Consider the following 22,902-nt stretch of genomic DNA (forward strand, 5'->3'; position numbering starts at 1 on the left):
TGTTCTTACCCTAAGCACAGTATAAAGAGGGACAGTAGAACCACTCTCCGAAAAATTGGAAGTAAAATCTGTAGTCGCGTATGGCGACCGCGCAATGTTCTTAGTCGCTTTTGCTCCACTCTCGCATTGCTAGTCGCATAGAAACGTACGGATTTTAACAGGCAAAACCCGCATCCACCACTGGTGAATTGCCAATTGCGTACTGCCGGTATTACTTCTTGAGATCAAAGCGCCGACAGAGGAGTGGTTTTACTGTGGAACCTCTATACAGGGTGAAGCAGATAACTGGCCTATTAGAAATATCTCGAGAACTAAAGGCAACAGAATCATGAAAATTGGAATAAAGGGGTCTTGAAGGATGATCTATTAAATGAAAATATTTTCATCTCTTTGGAACTTCCGGTATAACCGGAAGTTGCTTATAACTTCGTTTTTTTAAATGGGACACTCTGTATATTTTTACCTTTTTGGATTCTTTTCGATGTCTTGTTTCTTAAAATATGAGGTTTTGTAATATTATACAGGGTATTTTAAAAGATAATTACGTTTTTTTTTATTAATTTCGTAGCAACATTCACACCCTGTAGAATTGTAGTAGTTTGACATATTATATAACTCTACTTACGTTCAAATGATTTTTATTATACTCTACTATTGTTAAGAATCATTAGTATAGCTAAATTTTTAATTTTAGTATACAGGGTTGGTCGAAACTCGGAATGAGTATTTTCCGAGTTTTCTTAAATGGAACACCCTGTATTTTAGTATTGTAATGAAATGATATTTTATGGTACTTTTTTATTTCTTAAGCATTCCCTATACCTAACTGCTTTAATTTGTGCTTAATTGTTAATCGCACGAACAATCTTAACTACGTAGGTATTTTGATAGCTAAACCATTATTGGTAATTTTAAGGATCAGTCTGGATTAATATGTATTTATTTCTGAAAAATTATTTGGGATTGAGTATTTTCACGGCCAACCTAATAAAATTTTACGTATTTTTTGTTGCAATTAATGTTTAGCTTGAATCACCAATAACTCACAAATTAAAGCAGTTAGGTATAGGGAATGCTTAAGAAATAAAAAAGTTCCATAAAATATCATTTCATTACAATACAAAAATACAGGTTGTTCCATTTAAGAAACCTCAGAAAATACTCATTCCGAGTTTCGACAAACCCTGTATACTAAAATTTAAAATTTAGCTATACTAACGATTCTTAACAATAGTAGACTATATTAAAAATCATTTGAACGTAAGTAGATTTTTAGATGTCAAACTACTACAATTCTACAGGGTGTGAATATTGCTACGAAATTAATAAAACAACGTAATTATCTTTTAAAATACCCTGTATAATATTACAAAACCTCATATTTTAAGAAAGAAGACATCGAAGAGAATCCAAAAATGTAAAAATATACAGGGTGTCCCATTTAAAAAAACGAAGTTATCAGCAACTTCCGGTATAACCGGAAGTTGCAAAGAGATGAAAATATTTTCATTTAATAGATCATCCTTCAAAACCCCTTTATTCCAATTTTCATGATTATGTTGCCTTTAGTTCTCGAGATATTTCTAATAGGCCAGTTATCTGCCTCACCCTATATACTGTGCCCTAAGCAAAGGTACATGGATATTTAGTATATCCGCCTTGCATTCGCACCATAAAACCAACCATTTTGAAATCCCCATCACTGATCAGATGTACTCTTCATATTTTAAAACTTGAAGCATCATTTTAACGCTCTCGTAAATTTTCTGTGAGGCTTACAGAATGAGCCAGAGAAAGAGATGGAAATATATTTCCATTTTGAAGAAGAACTGTTTTAAGCTTTTTGTAGAGCTGTCAAACAAAATTGTTCGGCCTCCACTTTAATGGATTCGCCACAAATACAGCAAAAAAAGTCCACGTAATTTTTACACATTTTGGAAGAAATTTTTAGGCAGTGGCGTAACAAACTCCGTCGCCCCCCCCCCGCAGTATTGGAAATGGGGCCCCCTTTAAAAAATTACTAAATGCGACATGTGTAACAAATACCTATATGTGTTACAGCTACAGCCCAGTAAATCAACGTAAAATATGGCGATACCGTGTAATTTTCAGTGTCACCACCGAAGTGGTCAACTTAAGACTTTTCGAGTTATTTATGAATAAAAATGTTTATTATTCAACAAAAAAAACCACGTTTTTAGGCGATTTTTCTCAAATAGTTCAAAGAGTAAATATTCGATCGGAAGTCTAACGACTCAGTAAAAGAAGACTTGTAGCTCATGAAAAGTTTTTCTTATTCGTCAAATTCCAAATCGAACATTTCAACGTAAAATAACCAAAAAATGAAATACTGTTCGGGGAAACTTATTAGAACTTTTTTAAAGTGTTTAAAAAAACTTTATTTTTTACAAAAGCTTCTAGCATCAAAACTAAGCCAGTTACGCTCAAACTACAGTTAATCCCATTTTTTGGTAAAATATTATGAAAATCTCCCCCTATTTAGCACCCCAAATGAAACTAATCATTATCGCCTTACAAATTACCTAACTTTTTTATACGACCTGTAAGTTTCACCGGTTCAAAGTGCTTATTTTTAAAAGGGTTCTAGTTGAAGGGCTTGAACGAGTCATTAATCACAGTATATGCGAATTTTAAACAGCCATGTCTTAAGAAATTTTTGGCTTAGGTACAGAAAAACAAAATAAAGCCAAAATATTTATAAAAGCAAGACCTACCTACATTTCTTTACTCTTTGAGATTTTTCGTATCATTAATAGTTTTTAATTAAGTATTTTCTATGGGAAATAAGCCACAATTTTACTAAAAAATTAATTTATTAATGTTTCGAAGCCCAAATCGGGTTTCGTTGTCAAAATACAAAATATTATCTTATTTCCCATAGAAAATACTTAATTATAAAAATGCCACAAGGAAATAGCTTCAGAACAATACTTTTTAAGTTATTTTGAAAAAAAGGCATTTTTCCAAAATAAAAAAACTTTTAAATTTTTTCAAAAATAAGAACTTTGAACCGGTCAAACTTACATATCATATAAACAATAAATATTTAAAGTAAATGGTAAAGCGCTAATGATAAATTTTATTTGGAGTGCGAAATAGGGGCTTTATTTTGAGCGTAACTCGTATAGTTTTGGTGCTAGAAACTTTTATAAAAAATAAAATAAGCTTTTTTTTGAAACATTTAAAAAAAGTTTAAGAGTTTTTCCCGAAAATTGTTTAATTTTTTGGTTATTTCAGGTTGAAATATTCGATTTGGAATTGAACAAATAAGAATAATTGTCATGAGCTTCAACTGTGCTTTTACTGTGTCGATAGACTTCATGAATTAGGACACCATTTTCTGTAGTTATCTTATAAGCTACATTTTCGCTACAAATATTTTTTCGATATCTAATATTTAATTCGATAAATACTTATTTTTGAGTTATTTGCGAAAAACCCGTCTGAAAATGTTGTTTTTTTTAATAAACATTTTCACTCGTCAACGACTTGAAAAGTATTATCATAGATAAAGAAACTCTATAGAAGAACAAAAAATTATAATTAGTCAATTTATACATTTCCGGACTTATTTTAAACATATGTTTTCACCCCAAGGAGGGGTGTCACCCCCCGAAGTAAAAGCAACCAACGGCATAAATCCAACTTTGAAGTGGAGTGTAACTAGAACCTAAATCCAAATTGTCAAGCAAATACGTCCGTCGTGACGCTGATAATTTCACTCCAAAACTGTCATTTACTGAGCTATTGGTGTATTCATGCATTGTTTATGACGACTTACATTTTTCATGTTTATTGGTATAGAATAAAGTAGAACAAAAATTACTAAATGATTACATTAGTATTATTCTATGAGATGAACAGCTTTCTTCGTGCACTATCTACTACCAGCGAATATATCTACATTATTAATTCGGATGGACAACTTCATTTTCAATACTGCACAGCTTAAAAAACGTATGTATGCAAATAATATAACAACACATTTTTACATATATTAGACAACAAAATGGGGCCCTTGCATATTGGGGCCCCCGTAAGCTTCATGCTGCGGGGTCTCTGCTACGCCTCTGGATAATTGTATCGAAATACTAAACATAGATAACGATTAAAGAGAAAACCCATTTCTAGATTTAGAAATATTGTTCTAAAATTCGGCAAATTGCAATTCTCAAATCTTTCAATAGTCACGTACAGAGCATTATAGTTTATTGTCGTTACTATCAAATTTCGGTAGCCTGGAAGGAATTAAGTTTGTAGATAATATTATGAGATGATTCACTTGGCAAATACGTCTATTTAGAAATTTACGTTTTTAATTTTAAACACACAACGTAAACTAATATAACAATAACAGATTTTTACATAATATCAGATGACAAGATGGGGCTCCTAAGCGATTGGGGCCCTCCACAAGCTTCACGCTGCGGGGGCCTCTGCTACGCCCCTGTTTTTAGGCCTCGCGACACATAAAATACGTTATTCCTTTGCAATATTCACGCGTACACTACCATATCAGTCTGCCACTTCCTGCTTTACACCCATATTCCCCCTCACCCCTCTCTGGCATCTTAAATGCAACGGCCCCTAAAAAATCTGCCAAAACACTGTATATTTATTTTTCATTAACTAAAGCAGGAGTTCCCAAACTTTTTTGTACCACGCCCCCTTTCGTTGAAATGAAAGCTTCTCGCGGCCCCCCTTTACAATAAATTGTATGCGCCTAAATAGGAACAAAACAAAAACAAATAAGTATTAACTTGAAAACAAAACATTTATTCATTCTGCCATAAGATACAACAATGTCAGTTTCCATAAAATACAAAAACTATTAATAAAAGAAAAATAGATTAGGTTCGTTAGTGAGATGAAAGAAAAAAAATCTTATGATTGTCAGCAAGAAAAAGATAACAGAAGGTCAACTCTATATCAACCAAACCCCTGTAGAAAGAGTGAGGCACTACAACTACCTCGGCACCATAATATATGAAGAAGGGACCAACAACCAAGAAATAAGATCGCGCATCGGAAAAGCTAGATTAATCTTCAACTGTATGAGGGCGTTTTTCAAGAGCCACAACCTTTCTCTTGGTATAAAAGTAAGAATGCTGAGATGTTACGTCTTCTCTGTCCTTTTTTATGATGTTGAATCATGGACCTTGAACGAGGATATGTGCCGAAAATTGGAAGCATTTGAGATGTGGCTATATCGGAGAATTCTTAAAATCCCATGGACTGATCGGGTCACAAATGAGGAGGTTCTTAGAAGAATGGGGAAGAACCGAGAAGTACTAACCACCATCAATTCTCCATACTCGAAGAGTATTTCAAGATTACTCGGAGACTATTGAGACAAAAAAGAAACTCATCTGAAAACATTACATATACTACATACATTATTCCAATTAATGTGGTTCTGGGTAAAATTTAATCTTGCTATCCGATGCCGGTGTTGTAATGGTGGGCCTTTAGCCGTCTTTCTGCAATATTCTGCATAATCCAGCATCCTCATAGCGCTGGTACACATTTTGAACTGCACTCCTTCTACCAGTTCTTGCACTTTCACGTTGTTCGCAGCCATTTTGTATCTATGCTACAATTCTTGCCACAGAATGTTCCAAAGACATTATGATACATTAAATATACACCATCAAGAATACACTGAACCACCGATAGGTTTAACACAAAAAACATAAAACTTAATTGAACAATTGGCAATTAACCGTAGTGGTTCCCTAGAGTCAATGCAGATATCTCATAAAAAAGTCGAAATGTCGTAAATATGTTACAGTACGTGACTGAACTAGCAAATCATCATCATCATCAAGGCTTTTCATTCCGGACGGAATGTTTGCCGCTCTTACTTAGAGCTTCCTGATTCGCTTGTTGTGGTGGATTACTCCGCATTCCACTTGTGGTGGATTACTCCGCATTCCACTTGTGTGTTGTCAAAGTTTGTTGTATGACTTGGCTTTCGTTACAATTTTCTTCCACTCATTTCGATAAGTGCATGGTTCCCTCCAGTTTCTTACCTCCAGAATTTTGATATCTCTCATGACCTGGTCCTCCCACCTCTCTCTGGGCCTTCCCCTTGGTCTTTCAAATTCTGGATTCCATCTGGTGATCTTCTTAATCAGTAGGTCGTTTTTTCTTCTCTCTATGTGTCCCAGCCACCTCAGTCTCTGCGCTTTAATAAATCTAACTATATCTTCTCCCTTAAATATGTCTCTTAGTTCATGGTTCATTCTTCTTCTCATTTCTCCGTTGTCCATTCTTATCAGGCCCATAATCCGTCTGAGGATTTTCCTTTCGAATATTCTCAATTTTTCTTCATCTTTTCCGTGAGGCACATTGTCTCAGCTGCGTACGTAACTACTGGTCTGATTGCAACTATGTATATTTTCAGTTTGATATTTCTTAATAAGTTCTTGTCCTTCATTAGCCGATGACATTTCCAGTATATATTGTTGCCTGCTAGTATTCGCTCTGTTACTTCTTCACTTCTCTTATTTTGGCCATTCACTACTACTCCCAAATATTTAAATTGTTGGACTCTTTCAAAAGTGTACTTTTCTATTTCGATTTCTCTTGTCCTGTTATCTTCCCTTATTGAGCAGAGTAGATATTTTGTTTTTCCTTCATTAATTAAATTTCTAGACCTCTTTTCCGTGCTTCCTTTGCTAGAATTGTTACTGCTTCTTTTAATCTTTGGGACCGTTCTAGTATTACGTAACGCAGGTGGCGGGGGGGGGGGGGGGTCAAAAATCTTCAATAATTGCGTTACGCAATAGTTAAACGCCCAATAGAGTGCGTTAGGTAGGGGGGGGGGGGTCAAAAATCTTAAAAAATCGCGTTACGTAATACTTGAACGCTCCCTTTCCTTGTCTCTTTCCACAAGAACTGTATCATCTGCATATGCAACTATTTGTGTTGAGGGGTGGGCTATAGTTCCTTTAATTTTGCTGGCCTTGACTATTTCTTCTACTGCTTGAACTAGCAAATAACATCAACAAATAATGATACATCATTTCTCGGAAAGCAATCACATATATCAGCTCCTACTAAGAAATCTATAAAACCGTAAACAAATTACTACCTCAAAACACAAAATTGAAATGTGGCCTAAATTTTTTGCCTGCCAGTGTAGGTATTTAGTAAATATCTTTATTATGTATGTACTTACTTTTCGACAAGGATCCGTTAATACCATCGTCGGTAATAATGACACAGAAGGTGTATTCTGTTGGTTATATGAACTGAAGGGAGACGGGTTGGCAACAGAAATATTCTGCCAGTTAAAATCAGCTGCTGGCAAACTTTGAGCTTTCACTTGGTTCTCTAATTCCTAAAAAAGAACAACGGAAATGAAGGAAACGAAAATTAAGGAGTAGATTTAAGAATTCAAGAGATTGGTCCTACATGTAATTCAAATGTATGATCCTACAACCTACAACTGATTATGGTGATTGATACGGAGAAACGGAATAATATACTATATAATAATAATATTTAGCCGGATCAAAGAACAATCTGACCACAAAAAAAATAAAGGAAGGATGAAAATTTGGGAATAGGTAGTTGAAATTGTCTATTATTATATAAGAACAAGTTTACAATTCTACATCCATTTTACAAAAATGGAGGGGAATACCCCCCTCTCGAAGGTGGAAAATATACATTCAAAATAAGACCGGAATTAGATAAAATGATTAATTCTAAACAACTTTTGATCTATAGAGTTTTTTCACTTTTTTGTCAATATTTTTCGAGTTATTTGCGAGTGAATCTGTTCATTTTTAACAAAAAAAAAAAACATGTTTTTGGACGGTTTTTCGGAGATAACCCAAAAAGTAAGTATTTTATCGAAAATATTCTTAGCAAAAATATAGCTTATAAAAAATTGAAAAAAATGGTTATGCATGAGGTCTGTAGACCCAGTAGAAGCAGAGTTGTAGCTAAAGAAAAGTAGGTTCTTCTTCGTCAAATTCCAAATCGAATATTTCAATGTGAAATAACTCAAAAACGGAGCACTTTTCGGGGAAAATTCATGTCAGATTTTTTAAGTGTTTAAAAAAAGGTTTACTTTTGTTTTATAAAAAAAACTTCTAACATTAAAAGTAGGTGAGTTAGGCTCAAAATATTATTGGTCCCTTTTATTTTTTGGTTAAAAAATCGCGAAAATCACCCCCTAATTAGCATCAAAAATAAATTTTATTATTACCACTTGACAAGTTACTTTGCTTATGTATTATTTATATGATCTGTAAGTTTCATCGGTTCAAAGTGCTTATTTTTGAAAAAGCTGTAGTTACAATGGCTTGAACGAGTAACTAATCACGAGTTTAGGCAAATTTTGAACAGCCATTTTGAAAAGCAAAACGTACATTTTATTACTCTTTGAGATTTTTGGTATTACTAATGATTTTTAAGTTAATTTCATAAAAAATTCCATTTTTTTCAAAATTAAAAAAAAACTTTTTATTGTAAACCCAATTTTTTTCAAAAATGAGCACGTTGAACCAATGAAACTTATAGATAATATAAAGAATACATAAATAAAGTAACTTGTGAAGCGATAACGATTAATTTTATTTGGGAAGCTAATTAAAGGTTGATTTTAGCGATTTTTTACCAAAAAATAAAAAGGACCAACAATATTTTGAGCGTAACTCACTTTTAATGTTAGAGGTTTTAAAAAAAATAAACCTTTTTTTAAACACTTTAAAAAAGTTGTAATGAATTTTCCCCGTAAAGTGTTCCGTTTTTGGGTTATTTCAAATTGAAATATTCGATTTGGAATTTGACGAAGAAGAACCTACTGTTCAATAGCTACAACTCTGCTTCTACTGGGTCTACAGACCTCATGTATAAACCATTTTTTTCAATTTTTTATAAGTTATATTTTTGCTAAGAATATTTTTTTCCGTTTTCAGTCATGTGGGATGTAGAGTAACATTATATTGTTTTATATGCCATTAGATTGAAAACTAAGTCTTTAGCTAGCAGTTGCCGCTAGGGCATCTATGCCATTTCGTTCGTTGCAATCCGTGACTGCACACCGGGGTTTGTTTTGGTTGGATCAGAGAGAGCAGCATATAAACCTCCTGATGAGCGACTAATAAGTTTCGAAACCGGTAGAGGTGCTTGCTGCACTCTCTGATTGGACTTAGAATATGATGCGGATTTATTTTCGTTTTGCAACGAAATTGAAAATTGTTATTAATTTTTGATTTAAATATTTTTTTCGCTAAAATACTTACTTTTTGAGTTATCTGCGAAAAACCCTCCAAAAACATGTTTTTTTTTTAAATGAACGTATTCACTCGCAAATAACTCGAAAAGTATTAACTTAGTGAAAAGCTCTATAGAACAAAAGTTACTTAGAATTACTCACTTTATCCAATTTTGAACTTATTTTGAACGTATATTTTTTCACCCCCGAGAAAATATTTTTCATCCCGTATTTCCCAATTTTTGTAAAATGGAGGGGATGTAGAATTGTAAACTTTTTCTTATATAATAATAGACAATTTCAACTACCTATTCCCAAATTTTCATCCTTCCTTTATTTTTTTGGAGGTTTTCGTAAAATTTTGTGTTCCCTGATCGGGCTAATGCGGAATAATAGCTAAATAATGAGAGGATCGAGATAGGAAAGTAAATAATATGTAGTAACAAATGAAGGTGTCACATTATCGAACCATTAGAAATAAAAAGATCTCCTAACAATGAACTCGTCCTTAAAAAACACAAGGAAAATGAAGACGGATAAATCGTAAAAGACATAACAGTGAAATTAAAGACAAAAAGCGTAAAGAATGGTTTTATATGTTGAATGGGTTGCATATGAGAGTTCATTTTGAATGAAGTAAAAGACAGACGTACTCTCAATCATTTATTGTAACTTCCGACGACCGGTTTCGCTCTCTAAAGTATGCAGAGCATCTTCAGGTCAACGGTTACAAGTTACTAAATGCTACAAATAAAAACCAGAGTTAGAACAGTGTCTGGTTATAAAAGATGCTAAAATGGTTTTATAAAGATGGTTTTTATACAAAAATTTTAAAATGGTTTTATACTTCTTGAAAAATCCACATGGCAAAATACTTTCCTGTAGTCGGCTGTTTACCATTAATAAAAAAAAAACAATTAGTTAAAGTCCTTTATAAAAGGTATATTTAATTTAAAAAAATCCTTCTCGGTATTATCACAGAATTTTTAATCGAGTTTGGCAATTTATAACTTTATCATTTGTATTTCGATTTTCAAGATTCTTGCATCAGTTTGTAGGTACCTACATGTATTGACATCGATTGTTATTATTTTGGTAAGAAAACATGTTTGCTTAGATAGCATTATACGGGGGCGAATGGAAGCGTTGTATTTTCTCCTAATTTGAAAAACTCGGATTTTGTTTCATAGTCCTTTCGTATTATACCGACTTTCTTAAGATTTTGTTTTTTGAATTATCCGAATATCTCTTTTCTTGTAAAAGCTGCAAATAAAAACACAGCTTTGAAGGTTTATTTGATTAAAAATATCAAACGCACTATAATTAACAACATAAAACAAAATTAACAACAAAACAAAACAATTCAATAGCGGAATCTGTTTGGCATCGAATGGATAAGATGTGTTTCCTTGTATGGGGAATAGCCCGATATTCCTCTATCGCCAATCATTAACTGTATCAAATTTTCTGGAGGCCTAGGATGACGGCAAATAACTATTTTCAATTCATCCCATAAATGCTCGATATGATTTAGATCTGGGCTGCATTCGGGCCATTCCAATCTTATCAATCCAACCTATATTTAAGGCATTCATGTTTAAGAGTCAATCACTGTTTTTATTTACAAAAAATTGTGCAGCTCTTACAAGAAAAAAGATATTCGGATAATTAAAAAAAATTTTAGGGATGCCTCCGGGATAATGCGAAAGGACTATGAAACAAAATCAGCTCTTCAATTTTTCCACAGAATTTTTTAAAGTTAGAAAAAAATACAATACTTCTATTCACCTCCGTATAATTCCATCTAAGCAAAAATTGTTTATTACCAGAATAACATCAAACTATACCAAATACTGTACTTACAAACTGATGAAGAATCTTGAAAATCGGAATACAAATAAAAAAGTTATAGATTGTCAAACTTAATTAAAAATATTTAGTGGCGGAATTTGTAGCGAGGAGTGTATAATATTATGTGTGATGTTTAAAATATTCCTAGATTTTACATCAAGCATTGTAGGACTCCCAAGACGTGTTTCACGGTTTCTAAATAGCAACACAATTCACTTGCCCAGTGTCAGCAGCACTGATGATGAACTCTTAGTTCAAACACGTTCTGTGATGTAACCATAAAATTTTTTTTAAATTAAATATACCTTTTAAAACGGATTTTGATTAAAATTTTTTTATCAAAAATAAATAACCATTTTCAATTTCGTTGCAACACGAAACTACAGCCCCATCATTATTCCAGTTCAATCAGAGAGTGCAGCAAGCACCTCTACCGGTTTCGAAATTTATTAGTCTCTCATCAGGAGGCACATATGCTGCTCTCTCTGACCCAACTAGGACAAACCCCGGCATGCAGTCACGGATTACAACGAACGAAATGGCAGGGATGCCCTAGCGGCAACTGCTAGCAAAAGACTAAGTTTTCAATATAATAGCACATAAAACAACACCAAAAAATGTTGTTCGACATCCTACCAGACTCAAAACAATGGAAACCTTCTCTGGTAACAGCTAAGAATGTAAATTGTAGAAGTCTCGGAGGTGTTACCAGAGAAGGTTCCCATTGTTTTCAGTCTGGTAGGATGTGGAACAACATTTTTTGGTGTTGTTTTATGTGCTATTAGATTGAAAACTTAATCTTTTGCTAACAGTTGCCGCTAGGGCATCCCTGCCATTTCGTTCGTTGCAATCCGTGACTGCACGCCGGGGTTTGTCCTAGTTGGGTCAGAGAGAGCAACATATGTACCTCCTGATGAGAGACTAATAAGTTTCGAAACCGGTAGAGGTGCTTGCTGCCCTCTCGGATTGATCTGGAATAATGATGCGGCTGTAGTTTCGTGTTGCAACGAAATTGAAAATGGTTATTCATTTTTGATTTACATGTTTACTCCGGTTGGAGTACGAAGGGAACCATTCTCGTTGGAACTTTACCGCGCTGAGCAGATGGGACGTGAATTATAAATTGTAAAATGCCCTCATCTTCCTTAGTCTCAGCATCCGTTATGGCTTGCAAATTGTAGAAGCCTCGGAGGTGTTACCAGAGAAGGCTCCCATTGTTTTCAGTCTGGTAGGATGTGGAACAAAATTTTTTTACTTCGAGGTGACAAAAATCTGATGAATGGATTAAAAAAAATTGTACTTTCTACGTTGCAGTATGATGAAATATTATGTCAATGATATGAAACATATCTTTAGGATATTAGTAAAGGCCTACAAAACTAAATAAACTGACAAGGATAACACAGTACCTACAGGGAAATAAGCACAAAATTACCCTCTTCCAGACTATGATAAATCCAGTTATCTGAAAACGATTTTAGTTATTTTAGGCCCATATAGAAGAAAACCTATATGTTTTCTGCAAATATTTTGGCGTGTTTTTTAATTATTAACAGTTTGGTGTAAAAAATGTAATTTTTCCGATTTTTTGCTTACCATTAAAAAGCTTAATATTTGAAGTAAATTTTAGTTAGGATTATCCTCAATTATTTTAGTATTTTGAAATTATGTAAGTTTATTTGACGTTTAGATTTTCACTTCGGAAATCGTTATCAAAATACATTAAACAAATTTTGCTTTTGTTACTTAGAACTTAGAGCTCTTGTAAAAGAATTCTTCAAATAATTTAATTTAATCTGACTCTGACTCATACATATTGACAATTCAGGCATAATAATATTATGTCTAAATTGTAAATATGAATGAGTCATAAGTCGTAATATTATACATTTTAAAGTAGACGACTTTAAAATGGTGTTGCCAATGTTTAAGAGTTGCGTTCCTGGGACGACTTTACTGGAAGATAGTTCATTCCATTACATGAAACCAACTTTAACTTAAGAATATCCGTCAGAAAAAATCATAGCATGTGATTGGTCTTTAAAAAGACAGCCACATGTAATGATGACAGTCAAATTCTCGTGTTAGTGATCCCATAGTAAATCACGAGGAAATTACCAGGAAAGAAACCTCATGATTATATCTCGACATGGTAAGTATTTGGTCTTACATTTAATCTACTCTCAAAATTAATACTAAACTATGGATTTTCTAGCTATGTTATTTTAAAATACAAAATATAGAAGATATCGAAGATAAATATCAAAGATACATAATTTTTTAATGATGTATCTTCAATATGTTGTTGACTTACTAATAGTGGTATTTTCTTTCCATGGTTCCTCTTGGGTAACCGTATTTAAATATTAATAATTTAAAATAAATAATATACGTCTGCATTGTCAATAAGAATGAATCAGACAATTTAAATTTTCGTGGAAATCGAAACGTCAAATAAACAATAATTTCAAAGTAAAATTGTGGCTTAATCTCAAGTAAAATAGTAAATTGCATTACTTGCATTACTGCAATATTTGAGGTAAAATTACCAAACTGTATTTTTGAACACATAAAAAAGCTTTAAATGACGATTTTTAAAAGCTGTAAAATTAATTTTGTTGCTTCGAAACTTGCAAAGTAAGCTAAAACAGTTTATTTGTTTATAACTATTGTAAAAATCAACCCAGACATCTGTTATTGCGCCAAAAGTTGGGTATTGTGGTCCTTCAAAACTCTCAAAATTTCAGATCCATGTATCAATTAGTTTAAAAGTATTTGTTTATTTGTTTATCCCAGAGTCAAAGACCTTTTTACAAGTTATTTTTAACGTCTGAACGATTAGAATAACTTTTAAGCTATTAGTCGTAGGCGCAATATTTTTTCATTAATATTGTTCTGAAACTATTTCTTTGTAGCATTTATGTAATTTACTATTCTAATTGGGAAATATAAGCTACAATTTAACTTGAAAAATAATTTTATTGACGTTTCAACTTCCACTTTGTACGTCGTTATCAAAATACAAAATAGGAATAAATTAAACAAAAATGTTGTTGCTCAGTAAAATAATTCTTCTAATAATTTAATTTAATCTGATTCATTCATATCGGCAATTCAGACATATATTATATATTTTAAAGTACAAAACTTTAAAATGATATTCCCAATTTATGAGTTGCGTTCCTGGGACGACTTCATTGAAAGATAGTTCATTCGATTACATGAAATCAACTTTAACTTAAGAATATCTGTCACGAAAAAAATTATAGCATGTCATCTGTCTTTAAAAAGACAACCACATGCAATGGTGACAGTAAATTCTTGTGTTAGTGATTCCATAGTAAATCACGAGAAAAAACTAGGAAAAAACCTCATGATACTATCCCGACATTGTAAGTATTTGATCTTACATTCAGTTTACTCTCAAAATGCAGAACATCTTAGAACGGGATCCTATAACATGCACAAGAAATAATACGAGATAATACAAGAACTAAAAAGGATACCAAATGGGAGAAAAACAACTTAAAATTATCTGCTATGCATACGATGGAATACTAATCTCTCAAAGTGAAGATGATTTACAACGTATGCTGCACCAGTTTAACATAACCGCCAGAAAATTTATCATGTTAATTTCCCCAAAAAAGACAAAATGTATGATTACAACAGCAGATCCAATAAGGTGTAAATTGGAGCTGGAAGGTCGGATAACACTGGTAAACACACAGTTTGCTGCCGGAATTCTTTTTACTGTTTCTAGGTAATTTTGGTCTGCTGAATCCAAAAATGCTACCAGATTGGCTCAATCAGATCGTTTTCAAAAAATACGACAACAGATTACATTTCTAACATATAGGGTAATTTAACGCAGCACTACGTACATATGTAGTGCTGCTACCCATGAAATAAACCAAATACGAATAAAAAGTAAGATATTTATTGTACAATAATGTACTTACAAAAATAACCACACATATCTGCCAAAAAAACTTAAATTTTCATCTAACCTAACCGACAGCTTCGCCTCAAAAATGTGTTATTCGGCGTCACCTAAAAACTTCCTTTTATATGATTTTCTTGCAAAGGCTTTAAAAGGACGGTCCCTTTGAAGACTCCAGCAGTAATCCGCCATCATGTGATAGCCCCATCTCCCAGATACCCCTCTTTCATCGTTTTGATACCTTGGTGAAGATTTTCTGGGAAACGGTCTAAGTGGCTGTGGAGGTAATGAATTTTAATACTCATATGACAACCGTATTTGTTAAAATTGTTGAGCATTTATTCCACTCTAATGCCCAATTGGTATACTTCCTTTGTTGCCATTATATAGAAGGACACACTTTAAACTTGTCGATAAAAAGACGCCAATGATCTGGTGTATACTCCGATACACCCATTTTTTCTAACAGTCCTTTAATATTGTTATAAAACACCATATCATCTTGCTGAGAAAAAAAGGCAAAAGATCTTTTATCTCTATTAAGGTAGTATGTAATTTTGGTGTCTGGGCGAAGAACATTATTTTCTTTTAGTCTGAAGGTAAGCAACTCGGAAGAATCCTTTGGAAGGTTCAAATTTCTGATAAGATCGCTTAGCTCTTCCTGAGTAAAGCGCTCAGGACGTGTTGAATCCCCTTCCAAATCACTGTCGTCTTCCTCAAATCTATTAGTCTGCAGTTCGTCAAATAACGTTTCGGCATTATCCTCTGGTAACATAGGTAGACTGCTAAATATTGGAATGGGTATCTGCTCAAGCTGATGTGGAATTGGTCTTATTGCTGAATCCAGGTTAGGATATGTTCACGTATATCAATTGTGACGATTAATGCCCTTTATATTCACAAGACAGAAATACCAATCGTCAAAATGATTTTTGGTTCCTCCATACCATTGGAAAACCAAATTTAAACATTTTCGTTGTCCTTTCGTCCACTCACTGTCGCAAGTTTTCAATACAAGTTTTGCACACTACATGTGGAGCTCAGGATGTATCTTGATCTCCTAAATGAACACCAAAATAGGCCCTTTTGTTCATTTGGCCATTTGTCTTGGAATTTGTTAAGTTTGTTTATAAACATATTGCAATTTTTGTGGTGGAATATACAGAAATGTAAGAATATTTAAGTATTTGATAAGTCTGTTATATCTCGAAAACTAGAGCTGATACAATGAAAAGGTTTGTATTTTTGGAATCAGCACAGATGAGTTAACTAAAATCAGTTGATTTTTTTTCGGCAGCAAGACCAAAATTTTTTTTTGTTGGGCTGTGTAATAGAACAAGTGATGGAGTTCAAATATCTAGGCATCACACTATCTAGCTACGGAGGGCTCGAAACAGAAGTGGAAAGTCAAGTGAATAGAGCAAACAGATGCGCAGGTTGCCTGAATGACACAATATGGAGAAATAAAAATATCGGAAAAGAAATGAAAGGCAGAATTTACAAAACAGTCATCAGACCAATAATCACATATGCGGCAGAAACACGACCCGACACAGAGAGGATAAAAAGATTGCTCGAAACAGCGGAGATAAAAAATAACTGGGTAAGAAACAGAAGAATAGAAATATACAAAAAGAAGAAGAAGAAATAATACGAGGAAGATATCAATACCATCTATAAAAGGACTATCCGACAAACGAGGAGAAAGGCAATCCGAGGCTTTATTTTATGGGATAAACAAATAGAATAAATTTAAAACTAATTAATGGATCGGCCTCAAATTTTGAGGGTTTGTTAAGTACCCCAATACCCAACTTTCGGTGACACACTAAAGTTCTAAGTTAGTTCTAAGTTTTAGTAAAAGTTATTAACAAATAACGATTTTCACTTATTTTGCAGTTTGCGAAGCAACAATTTAACTTTTTAAGTTTCAAAAATCGTCATTTTGAAGGTTTTTCAATGTTCTAAAAACTTTAATTTTGTAATTTTCTGTCAACTATTTAGTTTTTTAATGGAGTGCAAAAATCGAAAACATCGCGTTTTTTGCACTAAATTGTTAATAATTAAAAAACGGACGCGAACTCTAGGCAGGAAACAGATATGTTTTCATTCTATATGTCTACAATAATTAAAAAAGTTGTCAGATACCTGGATATTTGAGTGTTCCGGTTATTCAATGGTCTTTCTCATGCTTATTTCCCTGGACTATTAGACAAGACGAAAATGGTCCCTTCGTTGGAAAAAATATTCCTATGAGATTTTTTTGAATAATCACATTCGTGAGACACCCCAGAATAAGGTTCAAGAAGTCGCCCACGTGAAAAGTGGTCCCAATTTGTTTAAACAATTTTTTTTAAACAAATTGCAAAAATCAATATTTTCGGCCAGGACAAATTTTTTTCGGTCCGGTTTTTAGGTTTTTTGGACCATTCTGGACAAAAAAGGTCTCTTCTAATTTTTCTCTAAATAGACCGGGCAGTATCGTCGCCCCCGCTAGCGAAATTATTCCGATTCGATTTTTTTGCACAAACTTACTGAAAAAGAGGTCCTTATAACATGTACCGTGGTCGAAAAATAGTTTAAACAATTTTTTTTAAACAAATTCACATAAATAATTTTTTCATTTCGGACAAAATTTTTTTAGATAAATTGGCTTATTCTGAGCAAGGAAGGGCTCTTGTCATTTTTTTCTAAAATTGATTGTTGTCGAGTTATATGCGATTAAAAATTTGAAAAATGCGAAAATGGCCATTTTCAAAGTTTAATAACTCGATTAAACATTATTATTGTGAAATTCAAAAAGTGACGAAATCAAGTTTCAAACCCCTTCTTCAAGGTCCTGAAGAGATCTTTGTCATTATTTTATTAGAAAGCTGTTATTTTTAATTATTAACAATTAGCGCTATAGTCCAGGATGTATCCGTCCCCCCGTTAGTGAAATTATTCCGATTCCATTTTTTTGCAGAAACTTACTCAAAACGAGGTCCTTATAACATATCCACAGGGTACCGGGCGGTGCCGTGGTCAAAAAATTGTTTAAATAATTTTTTTAAAACAAATTCACAAAAATATTTTTTTTATTGCGAACGATTTTTTTTAGATAATTTGGGTTATTCTGAGCAAAAAAGGTCTCTTGTGATTTTTCTCTAAAATTGATTGTTGTCGAGTTATATGGCCATTTTCGCATTTTTCAAATTATAAATCGCGTATAATTCGACAACAATCAATTTTAGAAAAAAATCACAAGAGACATCTTTTGCTCAGAATGTCCCAAATTATCTAAAAAAAATTTGTTCGAAGTGAAAAAATTATTTTTGTGAATTTGTTTAAAAACATTGTTTAAACAATTTTTCGACCACGTCACCGCCCGGCACCCTGTGGATATGTTATAAGGACCTCGTTTTGAGTAAATTTCTGCAAAAAAATGGAATCGGAATAATTTCACTAACGGGGGCGACGATACATCCTGGACTATAGCGCTAATTGTTAATAATTAAAAATAACAGGTTTCTAATAAAATAATGACAAAAATCTCTTCAGGACCTTGAAGAAGGGATTTGAAACTTGATTTGGTGACTTTTTGAATTTCACAATAATAATGTTTAATCGAGTTATTAAACTTTGAAAATGGCCATTTTCGCATTTTTCAAATTTTTAATCGCATATAACTCGACAACAATCAATTTTAGAAAAAAATGACAAGAGACCTTCCTTGCTCAGAATAAGCCAATTTATCTAAAAAAATTTTGTCCAAAATGAAAAAATTATTTATGTGAATTTGTTTAAAAAAAATTGTTTAAACTATTTTTCGACCACGGCACCGCCCGGCACCCTGTGGATATGTTATAAGACCCTCTTTTTGAGTAAGTTTGTGCAAAAAAAATCGAATCGGAATAATTTCGCTAGCGGGTGCGACGATACTGCCCGGTCTAAAAGTTGATCGTTTTCGAGCTATAAGCAATTTAAAATTGAAAAAAAAAAACGAAAAATGGCTATTTTCAAGGCCCAAAAGCACCTGTAAAAATATTATTTTTTGGGTTACCAAGTGCCTAAATTAAAGTACAAACCTTCTTGTATCCGTTCCCCATGAGCATTTTGGGCTTATTATATTTTAAACTATTGTTTTTAATTGTTAATGCAGAGCTTATGACAGGGTGGGCGCTCGGGCTGTCGCGCGTCTGGACTATAGATATTATATTATGTAGTTCGGGCGTTGTCGACACTTTTTTATACTTTTGTTAAAAATACATACGTTTTTGTAACCATATTTTTTAGTTTTTATAAATCAATATGATTTTTTGATGTTTATTATAATTTTTGAAGGTATAAACAACAATTAAAAAATTAATAAATATAAAAATAACCTATAAAATTTTATTTGTTACCTGTAATAAGATTCTAGACCTAGATAAAAATTAAAATAAGATCATTGAAAAGGGTAAAACGTTGAATTTAATTATCGTGTCATTTACAAAATACCATAATCCATAATACTCATCTTCCAATATGGAAGTGCAATTAGAAATGTGTACTATTTTAGAAGTTGTTAAATACTTTTGCATATTATGGGCAACACTGGACTCATTAATAAATCGAGTTGATTCATATACAGTATACACCGCAAAATATAAGGGTTGCATCGTACAGGTTTAATGTAGGTCAGCGATATATTCGTAAACTACAACTAAATAATTAAGTAGGTACTCTATTTTTGATATCGGCGATTTTGCATTCAAATTAAACTTTAAAATTTCAATTTTAAAAATTACTGAATTTAATTTTAACCTTAAACATTTTTAGATCTTAATGATAAAAACTAAAAAAAAAAAAATAATTTTGCTACACATTTGTAAAATTTCGAACGCTTTATTAATTTTTTAATTGTTATTTATACCTTCAAAAATTATAATAAACATCAAAAAATCATATTGATTATTGACTATCATATTGACTAAAAAACATGGTTACCAAAAATATATGTACATGTACACTAATTTAACAAGTCGCCTCTTTGCTTCAATAACGTGACAAGTCCAAAAACTCAATATTTTTTTTATTTGATAATTAAAACCGCCGTGTCAAACTTTATTTTTTCCAAAAACGCGGTATCTATTCAGTGAGTAATAGCAAATGTATGAGGAAAAGAAACAGCGGAACGGTGCTACATTGCGATGTCACGTTATCTCTTTCTTAGAGTGATTTGCTTCTAAAACGAGACAAGACAGCTGTCACTCCGCAAGCGAAGAGGAAGGTGGTGCACTAGTTTTTCGACAAAAACGTGATATCACGACGATATTACATTGTGATTGCAAAGGTACGTATTCATTCAATAATATTTTTTTATTCTATAGTGTGATATGTTTATTTTAAAACAGTGTTGTTGAAAAATGTCTGTGGAGTGTGAATTGGTATATACCTTCGTGTCACACTGTTGCTGAAAATACATATATAAATTTTCTTCCAGAAAAAAACAATATTTTTATGGGGAATATTTTTGAATATTATATTGTTCATCCTAAAATAAATAACTAGTATGTACTTATTTTTTCAGATGGAATCGCGATCTACGAGGATCCTTGAACTTGCAATGGTAACCGAGAAATCGAATATTCCCGTTCTAATGACTAGGACAGTAAAACTTTTTATGTAAGTTTTAGTTATCTACGAAGTATTTAGGCACCCATTAGACGATAGGTTTTGTTGTCATTCATCGCCGATTTTGGCTACGATTGACCGATAACTTAAGTAAAATTTAAATATCTGTGGGGGTATGCCTAACAGGTTTACGTACATGGCTGTTATTACTATTATTTTCTGTTTTATTCTTATCTTCTATTATATAATATTATTAAATTTGACGTACCATTTTTTATATAATGGCACAACATTAAACATACAGAATAGAACTTCAAACATAGAGGACTCATTGTTAACAGAAGGAAAAGTTGACTTAACAGTTCCGAATCGTAGTCTTGTGATTCGACTAGCAGTAGTTCGTCTAGTCAACCAGCTCATCAAGCTCTTTCAGTGAAGGTAATATTATGTATTCAATTAATGTTCATTTCAATGTAATCAAAAGCATTTCATTTTTTACCTAATTTTAGTAATACTCTATTCAATGTAATCAAAACATTTCACTTTTTTACCTAATTCTGGTAATATTCTAACCTTAATTTTCTTTACAGATAGCGACGACTCCGTAAAAGACCCAGGCTATGAAGATGTAGAACTAAGACATCGTAATCGAAGAAATGCTTCATGTTCTGACGAATAAGATTTACCTATTAGCACAAGAAATCAAGACAATATAAATAAAATAGGAAAGAAAAGACGAAGACAAGAAGATAATTGGCAAAAACTGAGAAATTGTGGAAAATCTTATAAAATACTAAAGGCAAAGAAATCCATTCCAGAATGTACATTGAAACCACCTTGCAGAGAAAGTTGTGCTTTCAAATGTCGGTCAAATATCACAGAGGAGCGACGTTTGCAATTATTTAAAGAATACTGGGATTTAGGAAACATCGAAATCAGTGGTCATTTATCGCAAACAGTGTTGAAGCAGTCGTCCCAAAATATCGTTACGTTAAAATGGATGCCAATGGGAACGTTGCACCTTCTCGTGACAATAACAACGCTTTCTTTTTCACTGTTGCTGGTATAAAGACTAGAGTGTGTAAACTATTTTTAAAAAATACTTTAGCAGTTAATAGCCGGCCTATTGAGACGGCCTTAAAGAAGAAAAATAGAGACAGCAACATTTCAGCAATGAAAGATAATTGCGGATGTCATGAAGTTCTCTCACATATAGAGAAAGAAAATGGTAAAAAAGACAATACAATTCTGGTCGCAGTGTGTGACTTGCAGCAGTGTTTCAATGCCCCAAAAGGGAGATCTCGGTCTGCTACTATAAATCGACATTGAATATTTTTAATTTAACCATATACAACATTCAGAATAACTGTGTTGAAAGCTATGTTTGGGATGAGTAAAACGCCCATAGAGTTGTGAATGAAATCGGTACATGTGTTTACAAGTACCTTAAGAAAGTTTCAGAAACAATCAACAATTTGGACGTTGTGTTCTATTCTGATAATTGTGCAGGCCAGCAAAAAAAATAAATTTATGATCTGTATGTATCTATACACAGTAAAAACAATTGAAAATCTTAACTCAGTAACGCATAAATATTTGATAAAAGGGCACACCCAAAACGAGAGAGATCCTGCTCATTCTCAAATTGAGAGAGAAATTAAACGTCAATTAAGATGCGGCCCTATGTAACGGCCCTAATCAACTTTTCTTTACTGAAAGATGAAAATAATGAGATAGTAAAACTAGCAGCTTTAAAGGTGATTCAACTTAAAAAAGCGAACCGATGCTATATTTTTTAAAAATTCATACGCTGACAAACAATTTAAGAAAGCTATAGTTATTAGTAAAAAGAAAAAGAGCAACAATTTGGAATTGAGAGATGCATACAGCGCAAAACCAGGTATGCCCGATAAGAAAAAAGAGGATCTCATGGATTTGGTTAAAAAAATCCTAATTCCAAGATATCACAGGCCATTTTATGAATCGTTGTAGTTTTAAAAGTCATGTGTTTTTGCTTGTTTTGACAAAGACAATATTTTAAGTGTTACATTTTGGTAATTTAATAATATTAGTTCCTTTAGAATTTAAGCGTTTACGCATTATTAAATAACTTAAAGAAATAGTTTTAATTTAAGAATTATTGCAGTTTAATTTCGCCTTGTAATTCTAATATTGTTTGTTATAGTTACACTTTTTCAATAAAGAACATAATTCTCAAATCTAAAATCTTTTACTTCGACAACGTTTGTTTATTGTATAA

General features: G+C 32.6%; 1 protein-coding gene across 2 annotated transcripts in view; it reads right to left on the reverse strand.

Annotated features, from left to right (window-relative positions):
• Positions 1 to 22,902, reverse strand: part of LOC114337466 (transcription factor EC) — a 598,738-nt gene that overhangs the window by 19,061 nt on the left and 556,775 nt on the right. For both annotated transcript variants that reach the window (XM_050663117.1, XM_050663118.1), the window contains exon 5: positions 7,205 to 7,366. In XM_050663117.1, coding sequence (XP_050519074.1) covers positions 7,205 to 7,366 — 162 coding nt within the window. The remainder of the gene's footprint in view (positions 1 to 7,204; positions 7,367 to 22,902) is intronic.

This window comes from Diabrotica virgifera, chromosome 10 (assembly GCF_917563875.1).
Source record: "Diabrotica virgifera virgifera chromosome 10, PGI_DIABVI_V3a".
NCBI lineage: Eukaryota > Metazoa > Arthropoda > Insecta > Coleoptera > Chrysomelidae > Diabrotica > Diabrotica virgifera.